This window comes from Diuraphis noxia, unplaced genomic scaffold (assembly GCF_037042655.1).
Source record: "Diuraphis noxia isolate RWA-SAM2 unplaced genomic scaffold, SU_Dnox_SAM2 contig0003, whole genome shotgun sequence".
Taxonomy (NCBI): Eukaryota; Metazoa; Arthropoda; class Insecta; order Hemiptera; family Aphididae; genus Diuraphis; species Diuraphis noxia.
This window is the reverse complement of record NW_028301713.1, coordinates 59,844,255-59,865,111: the sequence shown is the minus strand read 5'-3', so window position 1 is coordinate 59,865,111 and position 20,857 is coordinate 59,844,255. Positions and strand designations below refer to the sequence as shown.

At 26.9% G+C, this 20,857-nt stretch overlaps 1 protein-coding gene and 2 long non-coding RNA genes across 5 annotated transcripts; 2 read left to right on the top strand and 1 right to left on the bottom strand.

Annotated features, from left to right (window-relative positions):
* Positions 1–1,760: 1,760 nt before the first annotated feature.
* On the top strand, positions 1,761–11,428 carry LOC107170692 (NFX1-type zinc finger-containing protein 1-like). Of its 3 annotated transcripts, XM_089224129.1 has the most exons (11): positions 1,761–2,069; positions 2,668–3,037; positions 4,721–6,600; positions 6,676–6,759; positions 7,056–7,327; positions 7,384–7,527; positions 7,586–7,859; positions 9,403–9,601; positions 9,667–9,808; positions 9,876–10,115; positions 11,215–11,428. In XM_089224129.1, exons 3-11 carry the CDS (start codon positions 4,737–4,739, stop codon positions 11,260–11,262), a joined length of 3,267 nt encoding a protein of 1,088 aa, XP_089080255.1. In that variant the 5' UTR covers positions 1,761–2,069; positions 2,668–3,037; positions 4,721–4,736; the 3' UTR covers positions 11,263–11,428. The 3 variants fall into 3 exon arrangements, with proteins under 3 accessions (XP_089080255.1, XP_089080253.1, XP_089080254.1); XM_089224127.1 differs by lacking the exon at positions 2,668–3,037; XM_089224128.1 differs by lacking the exon at positions 1,761–2,069 and having other exon boundaries at positions 2,450–3,037.
* Positions 11,429–13,406: 1,978 nt separating this feature from the next.
* LOC149057613 (uncharacterized) lies at positions 13,407–14,012 on the top strand. The gene is made up of 3 exons (XR_016191103.1): positions 13,407–13,605; positions 13,739–13,857; positions 13,922–14,012. It is a non-coding gene; the product is annotated as an uncharacterized LOC149057613 (long non-coding RNA).
* Positions 14,013–15,266: 1,254 nt separating this feature from the next.
* On the bottom strand, positions 15,267–16,945 carry LOC149057612 (uncharacterized). The gene is made up of 3 exons (XR_016191078.1): positions 16,588–16,945; positions 15,722–16,138; positions 15,267–15,574 (listed from the first exon to the last, which is right to left on the bottom strand). It is a non-coding gene; the product is annotated as an uncharacterized LOC149057612 (long non-coding RNA).
* Positions 16,946–20,857: the final 3,912 nt, after the last annotated feature.

Here is a 20,857-nt window from a genome sequence, read left to right as displayed (position 1 = left end):
GTAAGCCAACTTGTAACAGCATTATATAATATGCTGATGCTAAATTTTAATTTTACAAGATAATAAAAATATTTTTTTAAATACGAAAAAAATTACTGATGATAAAATAAGTTTTGTACTTTTACTAAAACTGAGTAATACCATAAAATCTATAAGAAATAAGATTTTTCCCCATACCACAGAATTCTGTGCTTAAACTGTTAAACTATGACTAAAGCAATGATAGAAAAATGAAATTACAAATAAACAAAAAAAACTACATCATTTATCTTTTCTGTTATAAGTTAAATTGTTAAAAATATCTATTTGCCGTCCATAAATTATTTAGCACCACGCAAGCCGCAAGGTAGATGTTATTAAAGTGTCTATAAATATTATATCTACATAATTCTGTTTTCCGTATATTACATTCGGTATATTAAATTAGTTTTAGTATTTAATCAGTTATAAACAATAATAACGTAAATGATAGATGAGCGCCCCCTCAAAATAAAAATGGCCACAAGGGGGGGAGGTAGAGCCCACGTTGGGAGTTACTGATCTAAAACTAAATTATTATCTGTAAACAATGGAGACATACGCCCATACACTATAGTTAAAGTGTCAAATATTTTATACGACAATACGGGAAACCTGATGTCAATTATTATTAGCGTCATATCGATCAAGTCACTAGTGGTTGCCTATACAAAATCCCTTAAAGTTGACGTTTTGTATTGTAAGAGGATGAATAGGCAATCACTAGGGAAATTGTTCACCTCAGACCATGGCATCTCTCAAAATTTAATGTATTTTCGTTGTCGTATATGTATTTACTACAAGTAAAGTCTATAATAGTGATCTTCAAAATATGGCTCGTGACTCAATTTTGATTCGCGTAAGTTTTAAGATTGGGTTGCGACTCGCAATGGGTCGAACTTTTTTACAATGGCATACTACGATATTATGCAATTTGAACTTTTTTTGGCCAACAAAGTTGACATGGGTCGCAAAAATGCATGGTAAGAAAATTGAGTTGCTAGTCTAAAAGTTTGAAGACCACTGGTCAGTAAGATATTGATAATCTAATTTGTCATTTTTCAGTTAGACGATTAATAAATTATAATTTCATGGTAATTTATTAGTTGTCGATTAAACAGCTATATAACACTCACTTTGCCCCACTCATGGCAAAATATTATTTAGGCATGGCCCCACTAAAACGATTATGTTTCATAATAGTATTTGATTGTACATGATTGTTTTCATCACGAATCACAAATGATAATATCCATAAACCTAATACTAAATTTAATCTATTCTGTGCCTAATCATAGAACCTAATATCACAGAGTCTGTGCCTAATATAAGCACGATGTGAGAAGATATTATGAATTATGATAAGTCATAGACCTATATATTAACTAATTAATAGGTCTATGTGATAAGTACTGTGTAATCGTGCTTATTGTATATTTATATAATCTGTGGTATAAGGTCTGTGATAATAAGACAATAATAAAATATCAGTTATTAGCGATTAGTTCACAGAATTATTCTATGATTAGTTCGTGTTCTTTATCATACTAACCGCTAACGTTATTTATTATCATCTCTTTGACTCTTTATAAATAATGTTCCTCATAAATAATTATTGTTGCTACATTAGAATGATTTATAAATAAACTAAAATAGCCATTATCTAAGGGTTATTACTTATTTGCCATATAGTAGTTGTTATATCGACTATTGCTCTATTATATGTTTATATATTTTATGTAATATCCATTATCCGAGGCGGTTAATCGCTAATGTTGATTAGGTACTGTTTTAATGCTATGTGTGTAGTTTCTTAAATTCTTAACCTCTTTTGCTGTTTCGTTTACATCAGTTACCACTCACCAATAAAAATTTTTACGTTGATGCCTACCGTTAGGCAGCTATTGGCGAGACGCGAGAATAGTTTTCCATGATATTGTAGATGTTTTGTTTTTGTACCTATGAAATTATTTGAATAGCCGTACCTCTACCATAATTTAATTTATTAGTGTATTTTGTTGTGGAAGAAATAATACTTTTTAATAATTAAGGTAAATTATTTACAATTTAAAAACATATTATGTTCATGAATTTTCAATTCTAAACAAAACTTTAAAATTTTAATCTTACTCAGATAGCCATAATACAGTTTATTATCATCCACTCATATATTTGTACCTAGTGAATCAAAATTACACAAAAAAAAAAAAACAAAGTGTTTGTATACAGGACAAAAGTGTGAATTGGTAATTGCTTGATCAGCGGCATTAAAATATAATTCTTTGGTAAATTTATATTGTATAATTTAGTTTGCAATTTAAATAATCATCTATATAATAACAATTTAATGTAAAATTTTGCTTATTTGAAAATTCATAAATTATATAGTCGTTCAATTATTTATAATAATTTGTTATTTTTTATTATTTAGATATTTAATATTTATCAGCAAGTAGGTATGCTTATATTAGTAAAGTTAGATATAACTTAAATAATTGGAAGCTGAATAAAAACATTAGGTACAATAAATATTTTGTTAATGCTGTAAATATCAGAAATTAATAATATTAAATTAATTAGGTAAATAGTTTATTAGGTATTGAGTTTAAAATACATTATCCAACGTTTTGTTACAAATTTGTTATTCAGATTTAAGACAAATATTTGTAGGCATTTGCATTTCTTTGATACATTCACATGAGTAAATGGCTACCCGTGGCCAGTGTCAATGCGTCGATGACATTCAGTAATCTATTTTGTAATGAAAATTTTGATGGCTTTGTCTGAACACTCTGAACACATGTCAAATATCTATTGGCCAGACATTACTGTATTGGCTATTGCATAAAATCTATTCTATGATTCAAGCAGTTTCATGTAAAATTGACACCAGCATTCAATGTGTTAAGAGGATGCTATTATACTTGTACACAAACACATAACATTGCAAATTATAAAATTCTTAATAACTCTGTCATGTTAAATATTTGAGTGAACTGAACTATTATCAAATTAAAAAGTAAGAATGTTATTTAGTAAATATGTTAGATTATTTTTCATATTTTAGTTTTAATTCTAGTTATAAGCATTTACAATTTTAAAACACTTATAACATGCTTAAAAAATTAATATATAAAAAAAAGGAAAGTTAGTAGGTAACAACTCTAATGTACAGTAGATGCCAAGTAAACTTATTCATTGAGTAAGTAACCTGGATGGATGTTTTAAATTTGAATTCAATGATAAACAATTGCATTCGAAAAAAAACATTTGAGCAAAGATATTACTAAGATTATTTATTATTATTTATTTTATTAAAGATATATTTGTATTGTTAAAGCAATCTATTTTACTATTAATTCTGAAAGTGACCAACAAATATTTTTAAATTATAACAAAATAAAAATCATTTTGTCCACATTTTACTTTAAATGTCCATAAAAAAATATATGCTTATTAAAATTCACTATGAACTTTATTTTATTAATGTTTATTTGTTCTTAACCTTGAGTTTTAGAATTGTAATGCTTGTTTAAATACTGTAAGATAAAAATAATAGAGAGTAGGTTAATATCAATTTTAATTCTTATTATAGTTTTTACTTTATTTTATAAAATGATATAATTAATTGTCACAAATTATATTGTATAATTGTTTTTATTGATCTTTATTCTATAATAATATGTGTCACAGACTGTTTATTAAATATTGTTGATGTTAACATTAGCAAACAACAAATTATATTGCAGTGTTAATCATTTATCATGTCTATTATTCTATAATTATAAACAATATTGATTGTATTATACAAATATTCATGTATTGTAAATCAAAAGTGCAGAGCATATTTTAAGCAATGTTTACTAGGTGGCCCTTCAGTAAAATTTTCTTTTAAATGGACATGATAGACATACCTTTCAATCTCAACTTTTTTTTTCACTGCGGGGCTCTAGTGCCACGTACTTTATACGTTAAAATATGCTCTGCAAAAGTGGGACTACATAAAGTTATTTTAATTACTTGATTTAAGGTTGGTAATAGTTGATTTTTTTTGTTAGTTTATATCTAAGAAATTATGATATATGTCATCAATGACTATTGAAATATTAAATAAAATTTGCTTTTAAAATTACAAAGTATCTCATAAAATAACGGTAATTCTAACATAATAATATTTTATTTATTGGTAATTCATGTAATCAAATTTAATTAAGATTAGTCATTAATAATTGTTATTAAGAGGAAGTGATACCTACATGTGTTGCTCCGTCTTACAAGTGCATAACAAAGCAAATTTTACGCTTAGTAGAACATGTGTTACGTGTAGCTCTGTTAGTTTAAATTTTAGAATGAATTGATGTCTAATGAAATTTAAAGGTACAATTATTATCAAGACAACTTCCTAAGCTTTTTAATATATTTTAATTTTGAAGCGAGTTATGAGTAATTTAAAACTGTAATTAGTTGTTACGCACTGGACGGAGACAACACATGGTATCACATCCTCTTAAATCTATTCAATTACAATAGTGTCCTAATTGAGTCTGTTAGAAGGGGACCAAAGAATCAAACTATTAAATAATTTTATCATATAATTTAATATTAGATATTAGATTTAAAATATATTTATATAATATCATTCTTTTGAGTTTTATTTAGTATATAAAATATTTAATATTAAATAACATTTTATTTTATTCAGATTATATCCATTCACTATGACGAGAAAAAAAAAGAAAGACTATACACCTGAATATACATGGTTAGAAAATGATTTGTCTAAATCATCAATAATAACATCTGTAAGCTGTTTGGATGACAACAACTTTAGACATATTCCACTTTATCCTACATTAGAAGATATAACCAATGGACCGCCTTCATTGTGTGCAAATCATATTAATCGTCCATATAAAAATTGTGATGAATATCTAAATAACTTTTTCCGTCTCTTGCGAGAAGATTTTGTTTCAGTAATTAGAGATACTTTAAAAACTTACAAAGAAGGATTAGATATAAATAAGATGTGGTACTATGCCAATGTTGAAATTGAAAAAAAAAATAAAAATTCATCTGTAACAATGTTTTTCCGATTTGATACTCCTATTCATGCTCAGGCTTATAACTATGAAGATAGTAAAAGATTTAAAAATGGTGCTTTGTTGTTACTTTCAAAAGATAAATTTTCTACATTCAGCCTTGGGATTATAACTGATACATTTAGATTAAATAAAGGCATTGTTGGAGTTGATGTTATTGATTTTGAACAAGTAAATAAATGGAGCTCAATTGACTTATTAGAACCACAGGTTTTTTATGAACCTTACAGATATGTTTTGGGAGTATTTCAAGACTTGTGTGAAACAAATTTCCCAATGAAGAATTATATCATTCATAGTGTAAAAGAAATATCTTACCCTAGTTATTTAGCATGTAATTCTATTTACACTATTAATGGGATTACATTTGATATCCTTCAAAATGACCAATGGCCGTCAGCGGAAATATTAAATATGGATATCAATCAATATGAATCATTTAAAGGGGCTTTAACTAAAGAATTTGTTATGATACAAGGACCGCCCGGTACTGGCAAAACTTATATTGGATTAGAAATTGTGAAGATTATTATTGAAAACATGTATATTACAAACAAACTCAATCATCCTATTATGGTTGTTTGTATGACAAATCATGCTTTAGATCAATTTCTTGAGGGTATATGGAAAATAACAAGAAATATTTCAAGATTTGGACGTGGTACTAAAAGTGATATTTTAGTGAACTATATTCCAAGAATGAGTGTAGCTCGCCATGATGAATGTGCTGACATATATGTGGATGCCAGAAAAAACGTAAAAACTTCCATTCAAACAGAAAATGAGCTTCTATTTAGTATTAAAGAAGTTGATTGCAATAAAGGTATAGTTGATTTATCTTTACTTTTACAAGTGCTTGAAGAAAGTGGTTTTAGTACATGGTTTCAAGATTCATATGATTTACTTGCATGGTTATTACATGATATTTCTACTGTTAATGGTATAAATCCTATAGACTTTATAAAAAAAGATAAATTACTAGCTTCTCTGTTATCAAAATCAAGTAAAAATAAAGCTAATAAAAAAATATATTTTATAACTTTGAAAAGTATTAAATTGTATTGTACCCAAATTAAATGTCAACTAAATGATATGAGTCGTAATGAAAAAGGTGATGAAGTTTCTAAAATTAAAGATTTAGAAAACGCATTAAAAATAATGAAGACTGTGGAGGATTACATAGTCAGACATTTAAAATTGTACGAATCGAAATCTAAGAATTATAAAAATCAAAATAATCGTGATTTATTAGAAAAGAGAGATCGGTGGTTATTGTATTATAATTGGGTTCATTTGTATTTAACAAAAGAATATAATAATATTGAAAATATAAAAGATACTACTCGTCAATGTAGACGAGATATGAACAAGTTTAAATCAATTGGATTTTTGAAACCAGTTAAAAATAAATATGTGATTGGTATGACAACAACTGCTGCTGCTAAAAATAGATATTTGCTAAAGAATCTTAAATGTCCAATTGGTAATTATAATTGATGTTAAGTTATATTAATTACATAAAACTGTTTCTTATACAATTATGTTACGTATTCATTAGTTATCATTGAAGAAGCAGCTGAGGTTTTAGAACCTCATATTGTAGCATCATTGTCTGAATATTGTGAACATCTTATTCTCATTGGTAAGGCATTACATATATGCTGTAAAAATAGAATATATTTTGTACATTTTATACATTTTATACACTTATATTCTCTTAATTTTATCTATAAAGACGTTAATATAGTAATAATTGTATGATCTAAATTAGTAAAATTATTTATGTTTTCTTGTATTTGTAAGAAGATAACTGACCATTTTTATTCATATAAATTTAAGTAGTGTAAACATTAACTATAATATGTCTTATAATATTAAAAGTTCTAAAATATTGATCACTGAAGTTACAAAAATGAATATTTATTTGTATTTTATAAGGTGATCATAAGCAACTGCGTCCTCAAACTGCTAATCATATCATAGGCAAAAAGTATCGACTTGACGTTTCATTGTTTGAGCGTATGGTAAATAATAAAATTCCTTCATATGTATTAGCTGAACAACATCGCATGCGACCAGAAATCGCAGGCTTAGTTGCACCAGCTATTTATCCATATTTAAGAAATCATGCATCTGTTATGGAACGACCTCATGTTAAAGGAGTTGGCATGGATATATTTTGCAAGACTCATAACGTTCAGGAAGAAAAAGTAAAATTTTCAGACTTAAATTTTGAATTAATATTTTAATCTTGGATTTTTGTTAGAATTATGAGTTATCCAGTTTCGTTAATAGCGCTGAAGCAAATTATTTGGTTGCATTGGCAGATTATCTTTTAAAGCAAGGATATTATCCAGAAGATATTACTATTATGGCAATGTATAATGCTCAAGTTTTATTCATTTCTGATGTAAAATTAAGTATATATATGCTGTTATTTTCCATTTTTAACAACCGTTTTGTTTTAGTTGATTAATTCACCACCTTTTGAACATTTGGGAAACATCAGAGTTTCTTCAGTGGATGCCTATCAGGGCGAAGAAAATGAAATTGTTTTATTGTCATTGGTCCGTAGTAACAATAACAATAGTATTGGGTTTTTGAAGACCAACAATAGAGTTTGTGTTGCATTATCTAGAGCTAGATTGGGATTTTATATTGCTGGTGATTTAAAATTACTTGCTAGAGCCAGCAAATTGTGGAATAGTATTAAAACATACTTATGCAATTTAAATGCATTAGGTAAGAATTTATCTGTATCTATACATTGTCATAAAATTATCTTTTTTCTCAATGCTTTAAAAGGCATTTAAATTTCAAATAAATAAATGAATTAAACAATTAAACCTATCAAATAGTACTTTTTGAATACATTTTTTTTACATTTGGTGGATTTCATACTAGCGATTCGTAAGCTTCGTGTTTTTGGGCAACACAAAATAATAACCCAATTTTTCATACCTAATCTAACCTAACCTTTTTGAAAATAATGTGCTACCCATCCGTCCCTACTTAAATTCTATCAACTAAAATACCCAAAAGAAACTATTGATCTCCGTTTTTTTTTTTACTCATGTTAACTTTTTTTATAATGTTTTGATATTGGTAGAGAATTGTTATTATATATAAATTCATTGGTTGAAGTGGGAGATAGCATCTCTCTACTTTTTATAATTTTTTTATTCCATACTTACACTTATTTTTTACTAAAAATCCCCCTTGAAATTATTTACAAATTTTATCATTTAATATTTATGTGTTTCATAACATTTTTATACTTAAAATTTATTGTTTTTTAAATTTATTTAACAACAATACAAAACTTAGATATTTATTAGTATTATAAATATTATTACTTTTTTTTTTATGAGAAACTCATACCTGTTTGTTCTCTCGTCTAAATTGGGACTAATAGATCTAATAAATTTAAAAATAATCTTTTTATAATTTTATAATGATAATCAAGTTAATATATTTTATTGCTTGTGTAGTTGAATTGTACCAAGTTACCTAACCTAAAATGTTATAACCTTTTCAATTCTTTATTTTATTTTATTTAAAAACAAAATTTTAGCTTTACTTTTTTTATTTTTGTATCGTTTCTGTATAATGCATACTCTTAGGATTTATAAGTTGTGTGTAAATAAATACTTTAAGCATAATATATGTAAATAATTATTCATTTATACAGTATAAATGTAATAATGATTATGTTTTAAATTCAAAATATATTTAAGTGTAGGTACCTACTCTTAGGTAGATAGAAGACACCAAGCTAAAAAACTAAAGATAATTATTTAAAACTCTACTATGAAAAAAGGTGTATAGGAATGAAATTCACCCCTCCCCTACCATTTAAAGGTGTATGACTGTTTATGTCGTGTATGAAAACTATACAAATCATGAGCCTCCCTCTACTTATTTTGAGCCACTTTGACCACTGTATATATTAAAGAGGTGCCAAACCATGGCTGATGTCTTATCAAAACATTTTTTTACTTTTTAATAATCGATTTTATAATTTGAAGACAAATAAATTCTATAAAAAGTGCAATCTAACATATTATTATAATGTTTTACATTCTATAAATTTTATTACATTTTTATTTTTATACATTTTGATATTATATTATTATATCTTATCTTATTGAAAACCTTTTTTTCCTGTTTTTAGCTCTTAAATATGTTTCTTTATGTTGTGCATCTTGTGACTTATAGCTGCTGGCCATCCCTGATATAACATATTATAATAAATAGGTAATTACTTTTTATATTTATAATATAGGCCCAAAATTATTGCTTAAGTGTCAAATTCATGACAAAGTTATCGGAAGTGCATCAAATGGGTTAGATTTCCAAAGATTAGTTAATGCATGTAAATTAAAATGTAATGTTAAACTTTCTTGTGGGCATTTATGTAAGGAATTATGTCATGTTGAAGATAGTGGCCATTTAATGGTTAAGTGTTCAAATGTCTGTAATAGGTAAGAATTTTTAATCATTGAGTTAATCAAATGTTTTAAACAGCAATCTTTTATGTTTTGTATAGGAAATGTTCTCGAAATCATAAATGCCTTAAAATGTGTCACGAAGAGTGTTCATGTCAAGTGTTAGTTAGTGAAATTAGCAATTGTGGGCATAGGATTAAAGGAAAATGCAGTGATATAGAAAATATGAAATGTGATATTAAGGTGTATTATCTTTATTCAAGATCTATTTAACAATAATTTTAATTTTTGATGTTTGTTTATATTCTAGGTAAAAAAAAAATTAAGTTGTGGGCATACTCTTGAGAAAAAATGCTATGAACAAGTTAATTGCATTGAAATATGTAACAAACCCAACTCAAATTGTTTATTTAGGCATTTATGCAAAAAATTATGTGGTTTAAATTGTGGTTCATGTACATATCCTATTCCTATTATAATGAAATGTGGACATATATCAGAATTTTCTTGTTCTCAAGAACCAGACACAGTAGAATGCTTAGAATGTAAGGTAATGTGAAATAAATACTACCACATAATATTCATCTAGTTTTATGTAGAGAGCAGGTTTTTTAGATTTTATGTATTTTATTAACTCTACGCAGATAAATGGTAGTGAATTATAGAAAACTTATCCATTATAGAATTTATAAAAAATAATTTATTTTTGAGATTAGAGAATATTCAAGTATATTGTATTAGGTACTGACGGTACTGTCTATAAAAAAATTATACTTGTTCATTTCTCGAGTAGTATTTATTTCTTTGCTGCAAAAAAAATAAATTAAAAGTGATGGAAATTGTTCAATTAATATTTTTTCATTGAATTAAAAATTGTTAAATTGTTTAAAATGTGACTGAATTTAAATAATTTAATGAAAAGTTAGCAGTAATTATTTTCACGTTTAAGCATATTATTTACAATTTACATATTGTGCAATTAATGGATGGTAAAATGTAAATATTATAAATTTATCTATAAAGATTAATTTATATATACTATTTTACTATTATACTTTTGTTTCTTGTCTAAAAAATATCTTCTGCGTATTTTACCAGTTTAAGGATTATTAAGAGGATATTTTTAGTTTTTTTTAGAGCACAATAGAACTATATTTTAAACTTTAAAAAACCTAAATATCTGATTTTAAGTTATGATAAATTAATAAGCAATAATGATACAAAATTTCATGAACAACTTTGTAGTAGATACTAATATGTATGCAATGCTAGTTGAAATTAATATTAGTTCTTGTACATGTATCATAAAATTGTTTATGCTTCTGAACTATTTAATGAAAACAATCAATGCAATAAATAAATTATTAACATCTATGTATAATGAAGAACTATTTACTTCTTTACTAGCATTAATAGCACAAGCTTGATGGTCATACTAATTTTGCATTATGGTCATTATTATTATTTTTTTTTTTTAACTAAATGGTTTAAATACTGCATAATATAACATTCTTTATAAAAATTAGGAGAACTTAATGTGTTTCTGATACTCTAACTATATATTCATGTCTACATATTAAAATTGCTCATTTTTATTTTACATTTATATTGAATTTAATAAATGCATTTACTTTTTTGTTTTTATTCAGGTAAATGACGGAATCAAGTTAAAAAAAAATGAAATTTTAAGCAAATAGTGTTTCTAGACTGATATATTTTTAATTGAATAATTACATTTTATGAAAGTTATTGTTGATAGTTTTTTTGTTATTTTATTTTATATCACATTGTATCCACTGCATAAGGTTTGTGGCTATTATTTTAAATTTTATACAATTTGGACAATTAAAGTATAAAATGTAATTGTTTTGTTTTATTATTTTAATATTGAAGAATATATTTTATCAATTATTTCAAATTAAACCAAAATTAAATTTATTTCATTTGAACTTCGAAGTAATAAAATACTATTAGTTTAAAGTATACCATAAAACATCCTGGTAAAACATACTAATTTATGATGTAAATGTAAATATTAAAACCAGAGACTAGAATATTATTGATAAAAACCGGTTTATGAATTTAACCAGAATCGGTATTTAAATAATTTAAATACCAAAACCTTGCCAGAACCCTTATTAAATAATAAAAAATGTTTAATTATTGAAATTTTAAAAATTATTAAGTAAAGCATATAATATATATCAGGGGTTGCCAGCCAACCTGTGGCTCGTATCATAGTCATATGCGGGCATGTGGCTTGCATCTTATTTAAAAAAAACCAATATTTACTTATCAACGATAAAATAATTAAAATGTTTAAACATTTTGGCTCTTGATATCATTTTATTTATCAATGTGGCTCGTGAATGTATTCATATTGGCCACCCCTGATATATATAATAATTATCTACATATAATATGAGGTAAAGCAAACAGATTAAAATTTATAAGCCAATGTTTTATATTAGATAACTATTTTAATGATATTAACTTTAAGAGGACGCCACACCCACATGTGTTGTCTTCGTCTTTCAAGTGCGTAACATGGCAAATTTTATGCTCAGCAGTTCCAATTTAGCTCCGTTAGTTTACAACTTAGAGTAAATTGACCTCTTATAAGAATTAAAGGTAACATTATTATCTAGGTTTTCACTGAGGCTTTTTATTATATTTCAATTTTGAAGCGAGTTATGAGTATTTTATTTTTAAGATATACAAGCAATTCACAGTTTTAAAAATACACATAAGTTGCTTCAAAATTGAAATATAATAAAAAGCCTCTATGAAAACCTAGATAATAATGTTACCTTTAATTCTTATAAGAGGTCAATTTACTCTAAGTTGTAAACTAACGGAGCTAAATTGGAAGTGCTGAGCATAAAATTTGCCATGTTACGCACTTGAAAGACGAAGACAACACATGCGGGTGTGGGCGTCCTCTTAAAGAATTAAGCAAAAAAACTGGAATTAGGATACTAAACTTATATGACCGCCCACTCTTGCTAAAAAATGTCCCGTATAGAGTCACAGGATTAAAATGAAGGTGTTTCTTTAACCTGCGTAGTAGGTACAGGAATTATTCATGTTTATTGGATATATATGCGTATTATTTTTAACCTTGATTCATTATAAATGTATAAATAATAGTTTGTCATCTTGTCCAATCACACAGACACATTCATACATCACATGGTGCATATATTAATATATTTATCTTGTTATATATATTTTATAAATATTTCTCTTTAATAATTATGTTAAAAATTAAACATTATAAAATCCGTTAGACGTTTGACTATATCTAGTTATCACTGATACACTATATACACGATACCACAGAAAACATAAATACCTGACTTGACAATACCTAGTTAATAGACAATAGTACAGTAGGTACAGACCATATACTACACAGTATGTGTCTTCTTGAACAATTGATTAGTACCTACCTATCGTTATAAGTTATAACTTATAATCATTGGTGTAGCAAGACAACTTAGTGGACCTAGTGCCTATAATAAGTATGAAAGAGATGTCCCTCTTTTACACGTATATAAACATATAAATATTTACTATCTGTTAAATAGTGATTCTATGATCTAATAATAATTATTATATAATTATCTTTATAAAAAATACATATTACTTGTTACTTTTTTTTTATAAAACAAAACGACATTTTTCATAAATTTAATTTATATATACTTACTAATAATGATTGTTTGAGACCGAGCAAATTTGTCAATGACATTCAAATTTAATTGCAATGACCAATTATTTTAAATGGAAATAATTGACAAAACACTCCATCATTCCTTTCCTATCATAATCCGCAAATAATTTTTATTAATTACGATAAATGATAATCTATGCAGATTTCGGTGAACTCATGTCTCATTTGCCATCCCATTGTAGCTGTTTAGAAATTGGTTCACATTTTTACAAACACTTTTGTGACTTCGCCACCGCATGTAGATATTTTATTGATATTTGGTGATGTCGAATTGCTGGAAAAACTGAGGCTGATTGTGACGCAGGTAATATTCTTAATGTTTTTTTCTTTTCATAATTGGTATTATAATATGTATTAAGTACATACCTACCTATGTTTTAATGTTTGTTTTAACGTCCGGATGGCAGTATTTAATTAACTCCGTTGTCTGATTTCAGTATACCACCTACGTTATTGCTCCCTATAAAGTAGAAGTTTAACGTAGGTATAGGGTCCGCGCCCCTCGCCCAAACAACACATAATTGCGTGCAAACATTATTTGCTATCCTTTGCTTACGTAAGTTTCTAGCTATGCCCAATGCTCGTGAGCGAATTACTAATAAATTATTATGTACCCTTAGAAACCGCGGATATTATTCACATTATGCATAATTTAATTGCCAAATGTTTCATACATGGGAATTGCGAGAAACGAGGCAAGACTGATGACTAGGTATATTAATAATATTTATAGAGCCATTACCCACGGCAGACTTGAACAATATAATTACAAAATTTGAAATTTAATATTATCGAAGGTAATAAAAGTCCATAAATGTAAGTTGCGTCCCGATAGTATAACATAGGTAAACGTAAGGTACGGCCCGTGTTTCTATCATGTTACGTTAATTGCGTCCGACGGAAAATATAAATAATAATAAATTATTAATTATTAATAAACATGATGTATAAGCTTAAATAAAAAAGTATCAATAAAAAAAAAAACAAATATTTTTAATCATACCAACATTATAACAGTAATATCATATTGACAGTTCTGTGTCTGATAAAATGGGAAGGAAAATATTGGTTGTAAATTGGTAGGTACCTACCTAATAAATATTTTAATATAAAAATATCTGGGACGCAACTTACAGACTTACAGTCACCCATATAAATCGACTATTGGAAATAACTTACACAATTATTAATCTCCATTTAAAATTTAAACAGTTGTACATTAGTACATTAATACTTAGCTGCTACTTTTACAGGTTTTGAATACTTTTGATGTTTTATTCTCCATCTCTTTCAAGTTTTCAACACTATTTTTTTTTATACAAAGTAGCCGATTATAATTAAAAGGAATAATATGATTTTTATGATTTCTATCCTTAACATCATGTTAATAACATGTATAAAGTAAAATATATTAGCCATTATAGGATTACGTTAAATATATTTGTCCAATGACAAATGTTTAATTATCATTACCTATTACCTATTGACTTTAGAATTATTATATTCCGAAATCAAAGATAGTTAACAAATCTCATATATCTATAAGTAGGTCAATACGAATCGAAATATTTTAAAAACTACACTATTAATTAATAATTCTAACATAAACATTTACTGAACATTTAAAGTATCTACGTTAAGCCACTTTTGAATTACAACTAATTGAGAAAATTGATATAGCTGAAAACTAGTTTTGTGTTAAAATTTTCATTTTTTACTCGTTTTTCCCATTAATTAGAATTGCAATATTGAATTGATGGAGGAACTTGGAAGCAAGCAGATACTTATTCGGTGAGGAATTAGTAGGTACCACTTGGCGGCTCCTCCGTAGTGAAACTTACGCCAACACTTTATATTAATTAGGATTTTTTACATATACTTAACAATATTGTAATTCCAATATTGATCTTAAAATCTAAATTGTGATTATATTTTTCAACAATATTAATGATGGTGTCATTATAGCACAATATTATAATGTATTATAACATGGGTATGTGTTTATGAACTGTTTATTAGTCTCATAGAGTGCGTGACCAGTCTCATATTTTATACAATTTATTATATTAAATATTATACATTTTATAAAAAAATTTCTTATTCGTTACTTTTAAAATAGTATTCCCTTTGGCATTCCATCGACCATTGGCCATCTTTATTGTCCGTTTACAACTTGAATGTCCATCCTGGTCACTTGATGTATCTTATTATATATTTATGTATGGTATCAGATATATAATATTAACTCCCTCTCAGTGACGTAGACATGATTTCTGAAGGGGTGGTATGAAAAAAAAAAAAAAAAACGATATAGCTTTATGTGAGACTAAGACCGGTATTTAGCGAAATATTCATGTGTAAATATTTTCACAAATTGTAAATTATTAAATAGGAAGACTAGTCTACGTTGTGTGCCTTACCTTGGTATTGCAAATTTTGACGGTTCCTGTTTCTATAAAAACTCATTAAAAATCGTACAACCACGCCATCGGCTTGAAATTTTCAATATTGGTTGAAAATGTTGTGATCTATTAGCAGTTTGAGTTATGGTAGTGTCATGTATAATAAGAATCAAAAATCAGACCTTGTAGGCTGTAGTAATTGAGCGGACGGATGGAGTTTTACAGATTACATTATGAAATCACCCGGCAGCTATTCACTTTTATAAATTAGTTAAAAATTATTGAGCAATGTTATCGACTTGATACCTTCACAGTTTGATTAGGCATGCTTCGAGCTATCAGTCCTGATAATTTTATTTTATGTTTAATACTTGCGAATCCCTTGGTACAATTATTGAAGACGGCTGGAGTTAGATCTTGTGTACGAGAAATCATCTGGAATTTATTGCAAATCTTTCGCTTATAAATTAGTTTAAAATGTAAAAATTGAGTGATATTTTTGAAATTTGCACCATTAGATTACACGTGTTCTTGGCTATCATATAATATATGTTAATTTAATGTATAATGATAAAAAACCCTGTCATCATATATATATATATATATATAATAATATGACAAAATATTACATTTTAGTGCATCCTACATAATAAGCATTGATAGTAAAAACAAAAAAAAGCCAATGCGAGGAGATCTGGTACCTACATCTCCTTTTTGATCCCTCTTTGTCATCACAGATCTCCTTCGATTTTCTACTTTCCACGTAATAATACTATTTTCGCAAAAAACTCATCTTTATCAAGAACATGTCCTTATAATTAAATTATTCTAATTTGATTTCTTCTCTGATTCATAGCATATGATAATAATTAAGAGTCACTTACCTATCTAAAATTATGATATATTTGTTGATACATATTGTTTGCTATGCTCTTACTATTATCTGTTTACTGGTATCTTTATATTTTGTGCAGGGTGATCAAATGGTTACATATATAATGAATAAAGATTATAAACTAATAAAACTATTTTTTTATTAATTTGCTTGTTAAAATTTTAATATTTCGTTAGATATATATATCTTTATATATTTTTGTGAGATATAAACAGTTCCTCAAAGTTTGTCAGTTTGAGAAGTTGTTATATATAGTTTGTATGATTTGAAAATTAAGTGCAAGGTTTCTCATAAGTTGTTATTATTGGTAATCAGTGGCGTACCTACCTGTGAAACATTTTTGTATTTTGGTGGGGGGGAAGTATAAATTAATTGCACAATTTTTATTGTTATAAATTATAATATAATCTGGAAGTGTATTATAAATTATTGTTAAATACTTAAAACATGAATCATATTCATATACTACATTGATAAGTAATATCAAAAAATTTTAATATCAAACACGATTATAATCAGTGAAAATTAAAAATATTTATTATTTACATTATTTAAGCTGGACAATGAATTTGCATTATGACATCAAAAAACTTCTCCGTGGGGGGGGGGGTAATGCCCCTGTTGCCCCTTCCCCACAAGTACACCACTGTTGGTAATAATAATTCAGTGTAAATTCCTCAAATATTTTTTATGAGCGTCTGAAGTTTAAATTTTGACGAAATTGGTATCATGCTTAAAATAATAATTGTATTATTTTGTTGTTTCAAAAACGAATAATCGTACTAATAATGGCATTTTTTACCATAATATTCTTGTACTAGTATTTTATATACATTGTATAATTTTCAAAATATTTAGATTCTTTTTGAGATCTTAGTAGACATTTTTGATTTTTTTTATGATATTAATAAACAATAAATAATTTTTCACTCGGTAAATTAACGAAATCTTTCATTATAATTATTTAAAAAATGAAAGATCGTTACAATTTTTCTATCCAAGCCCTGAAAATTTAATAAAAGGTTCCTCGTAGGTAGGTATTTAATAATACCTATTTATTCATTTTTTTCGATAATTTTTGAAAAAAAAATCAAAAACATCGTTATGGCAACATAAGTCAAAATTAAAACATTAATAAAAAAATGCTTGTTTTTCCTATTAATTAAGATATGTATATAGTGTATACTGAGACAATCTTTAGTATTTCTCCCCAAAATATCTACTTGATTGAAATTTCTATCAGAAAATATATTGAGGTTAAAAATTTAATCATTTTTACACTAGAATAAGTACAGACAAAAAAATATACATCATTTTAAAACCAACACCTAAATTTATCATTCAGAATATAAAATGTATGATTAAAGCACTTATAATTTGTATACTTTTGAGTAAATAACAATCATCATGCGCCTTACAGTTTGTATACATAATATTTATATTTTATACCTTACACTTAGGTATTTTGGCTGTTAATAATTTTTTTAATGATAAATAGATGCTAAGATGACTTTAGCAAGATATGTTGCAATGGAAAATTTAAAATTGGCCCCGCAATAAAACCAAAACGGGTAAAAAGTTGATTTGACTACTACCTATATAATAGTGATAATTTTTCATAAATAATATATTAACATGTGATTGAAAGTTACAGGATAAACGTATACACACTTAAATATATAAAAATAAAACAAATCAAAATAATTTGGATTTCAATAATCAAATTTTTTCTTACTGAAAAAACGGCTATCAAATTGTTATTTTATATAATAATATCATTTTTGGAGATGCCCGTTTCCATCAAAATAATATTGGTCGTTTCCGACATAGCCCTATTCTGCCAAAAAAATTTGGAAACCAATGGATTTAATTTTTAAGCATTATATGTTGTGGTATGTAATGTGTAATAGAAATTACATTTGTAAATAATTGCGAAGACCATATAGTTGTAGTAGCTAGTATATACAGCCATAATCTTCGATATTAGTTGAAAATTATTTTCAATAACGGTAGGAAGCATAAACTGTAACATAGTTTATTTATAAGTCCTACACATTAATTATCTAATAAATGTTAAATTCTTTTATTTTGATTCAGCATCTGTTCTGTTTTTTTCAAATAGTTAATACCGTTCTTAAAATGGAATTTAAAGATGTAAAATAATGTTGATTTTTTATGGTTTTAAATGTTTTTGGATATACGCTAAAAACAAATCGAACTCGGTGGAAATGTTTTTATTTGTATTATAATTTATATTTTTATGATGGTATAATTATTACTTTATTATAATTTGAAATATCAAAATATATACATACTAATGTGGATCAACGGATATGTGGTAATGTGGTATATTATGCAGTAATATATAAAGATAAGAATAGTATGTTGAATTTGTGCACTGTTCCCAAATAATAATTGGTGGATAGGTACGTCTTTTCACAAAAATATATTTTGGCTGAACAGGCCATGTCCATAATTTAAGCACTCTTCCCCGCAAGTTTATTTTAAATTTTCATATAGCCGCACGGACGAATTTGGAAAATTTCATCATTAAATCGAACAAGGACGGATACAATAGGTTGCCGGGACCTGGGGATTGTTGTGTTGCGTATCATGGCACGTGATGTATATCAGATGAACTCAGACTGGCGCGTGTGTGTTTAGAGCGAGAGGAAGGCTGGGCTCGATAACAAGTTTTGTGTCGCGGCGGCGGTGGCGGCAGTATAGCTCTTGGTATTCTGGCTGCGGCTCGGGCGTCAGACGTGACGGGTCATCTTCTCTCACGACGATGGAAAATATAGAGAGTACGTCGAAATTGGATAAAGAATACCCCGTGACTGTAACATTGTGTGAAAAAAAGAAGAGGAAAAAAAACTAGTACGATATATAAACCTGTGCCCGTGTGTGCGTGTATGTGTGGGTGTGTGTGTATACGCGCGAGATTGAGATAACCATGAGTCGTGCGTATATATATATATATATATTATACATATAGATACATATACGGTCATCGGGTCACCATAGCTACGACGAAGTTGACCTTTATTTGTCGTCCTACTATATAGTGCAAAAAAGTCCTTTTATATCCTCTGAGTGTGATCGCGTATTCCGGAAGGATAAATTAAAAATATCTGTTTACCGCATATAACTGCATGGCTACTGCAGCTGCATCCATCTGCCGGCTTTCAATAAAGAGCAATAACATATGAGCTCGTATTATTGTGACGCTATGCAGTCTATCCATTGCTGGATTTAGCTTGGGGGCGCATATTGCATTGGTGACTCAAAGCTCGAGATTTTTCTTTTAAAGCGCCTCCAATTTTGGCCCTAGATTTTATATTAAGTAGGTATGCGTACATGCAAAACAAAAACAAAAATGTACGCTTAGGTCTCAGACGTAATTAATATTATTATTGTCATGTTTTATATTCTGAAAACGTTTTGTCTACGCCAATAATAATAATAAACACAATTGCTCTTAACCGTTGACTGTAGAGTTGTATTGATTTTTAATACTGTTAAAATAGATGAGTTGCGTCCTCTATTAATGCATTGTCCCATCTTATTGTTTTTTCATATTAGCTTATTAGAATAAAATCTTAATTTTTTATATTAAATTATACTTCTTAATATATGATATTATAATATATCATAAATTCATAACAATGATTAGGAATTTGAATGGCACAGGACGTTTGTAATAACCTTAAACCTACCTATCTGCTTTTACAATTTACCTATATATGTAATAATGTGATTGATACTTCTTGTCTTTTATTTGATGTTTTTAATTATTCTGTCAAAATAAATTCTAGTAGGTAGATGGTGAATACCTAACTAACATATTATGTTGATAAATGAGCCATAATTTGAATATTATTAAGTTACCTAGTTAAATGTTGGCCAATTGCCAAACTACAAAGTATACGAATAAGTGAGATAATTCACCTAAAAAATAAAACATTTAAAACGATTGGCAGGTAAAAATTCTAATTTAATTTGAATTTGTGAGACAACTATTTTTTAGTCTTTGCCCATTTAAGACGATAAAGTAAATCTAATATTTTTAAACATTATTATAAGTTATAACTAATATTTATTAAATTTGCTAGTTACCATTTGTTTTAAATATAGTTTTCAAGTTATTTAATTTTGTATGCATTCATGCAATTTTTTTTACTTTTTCTTGCTATCAAATCTTTTTAGGTTTTGTTAATTTTAATTATAGTTAAATTAAAAGCATGTTTGAGATGTCAATT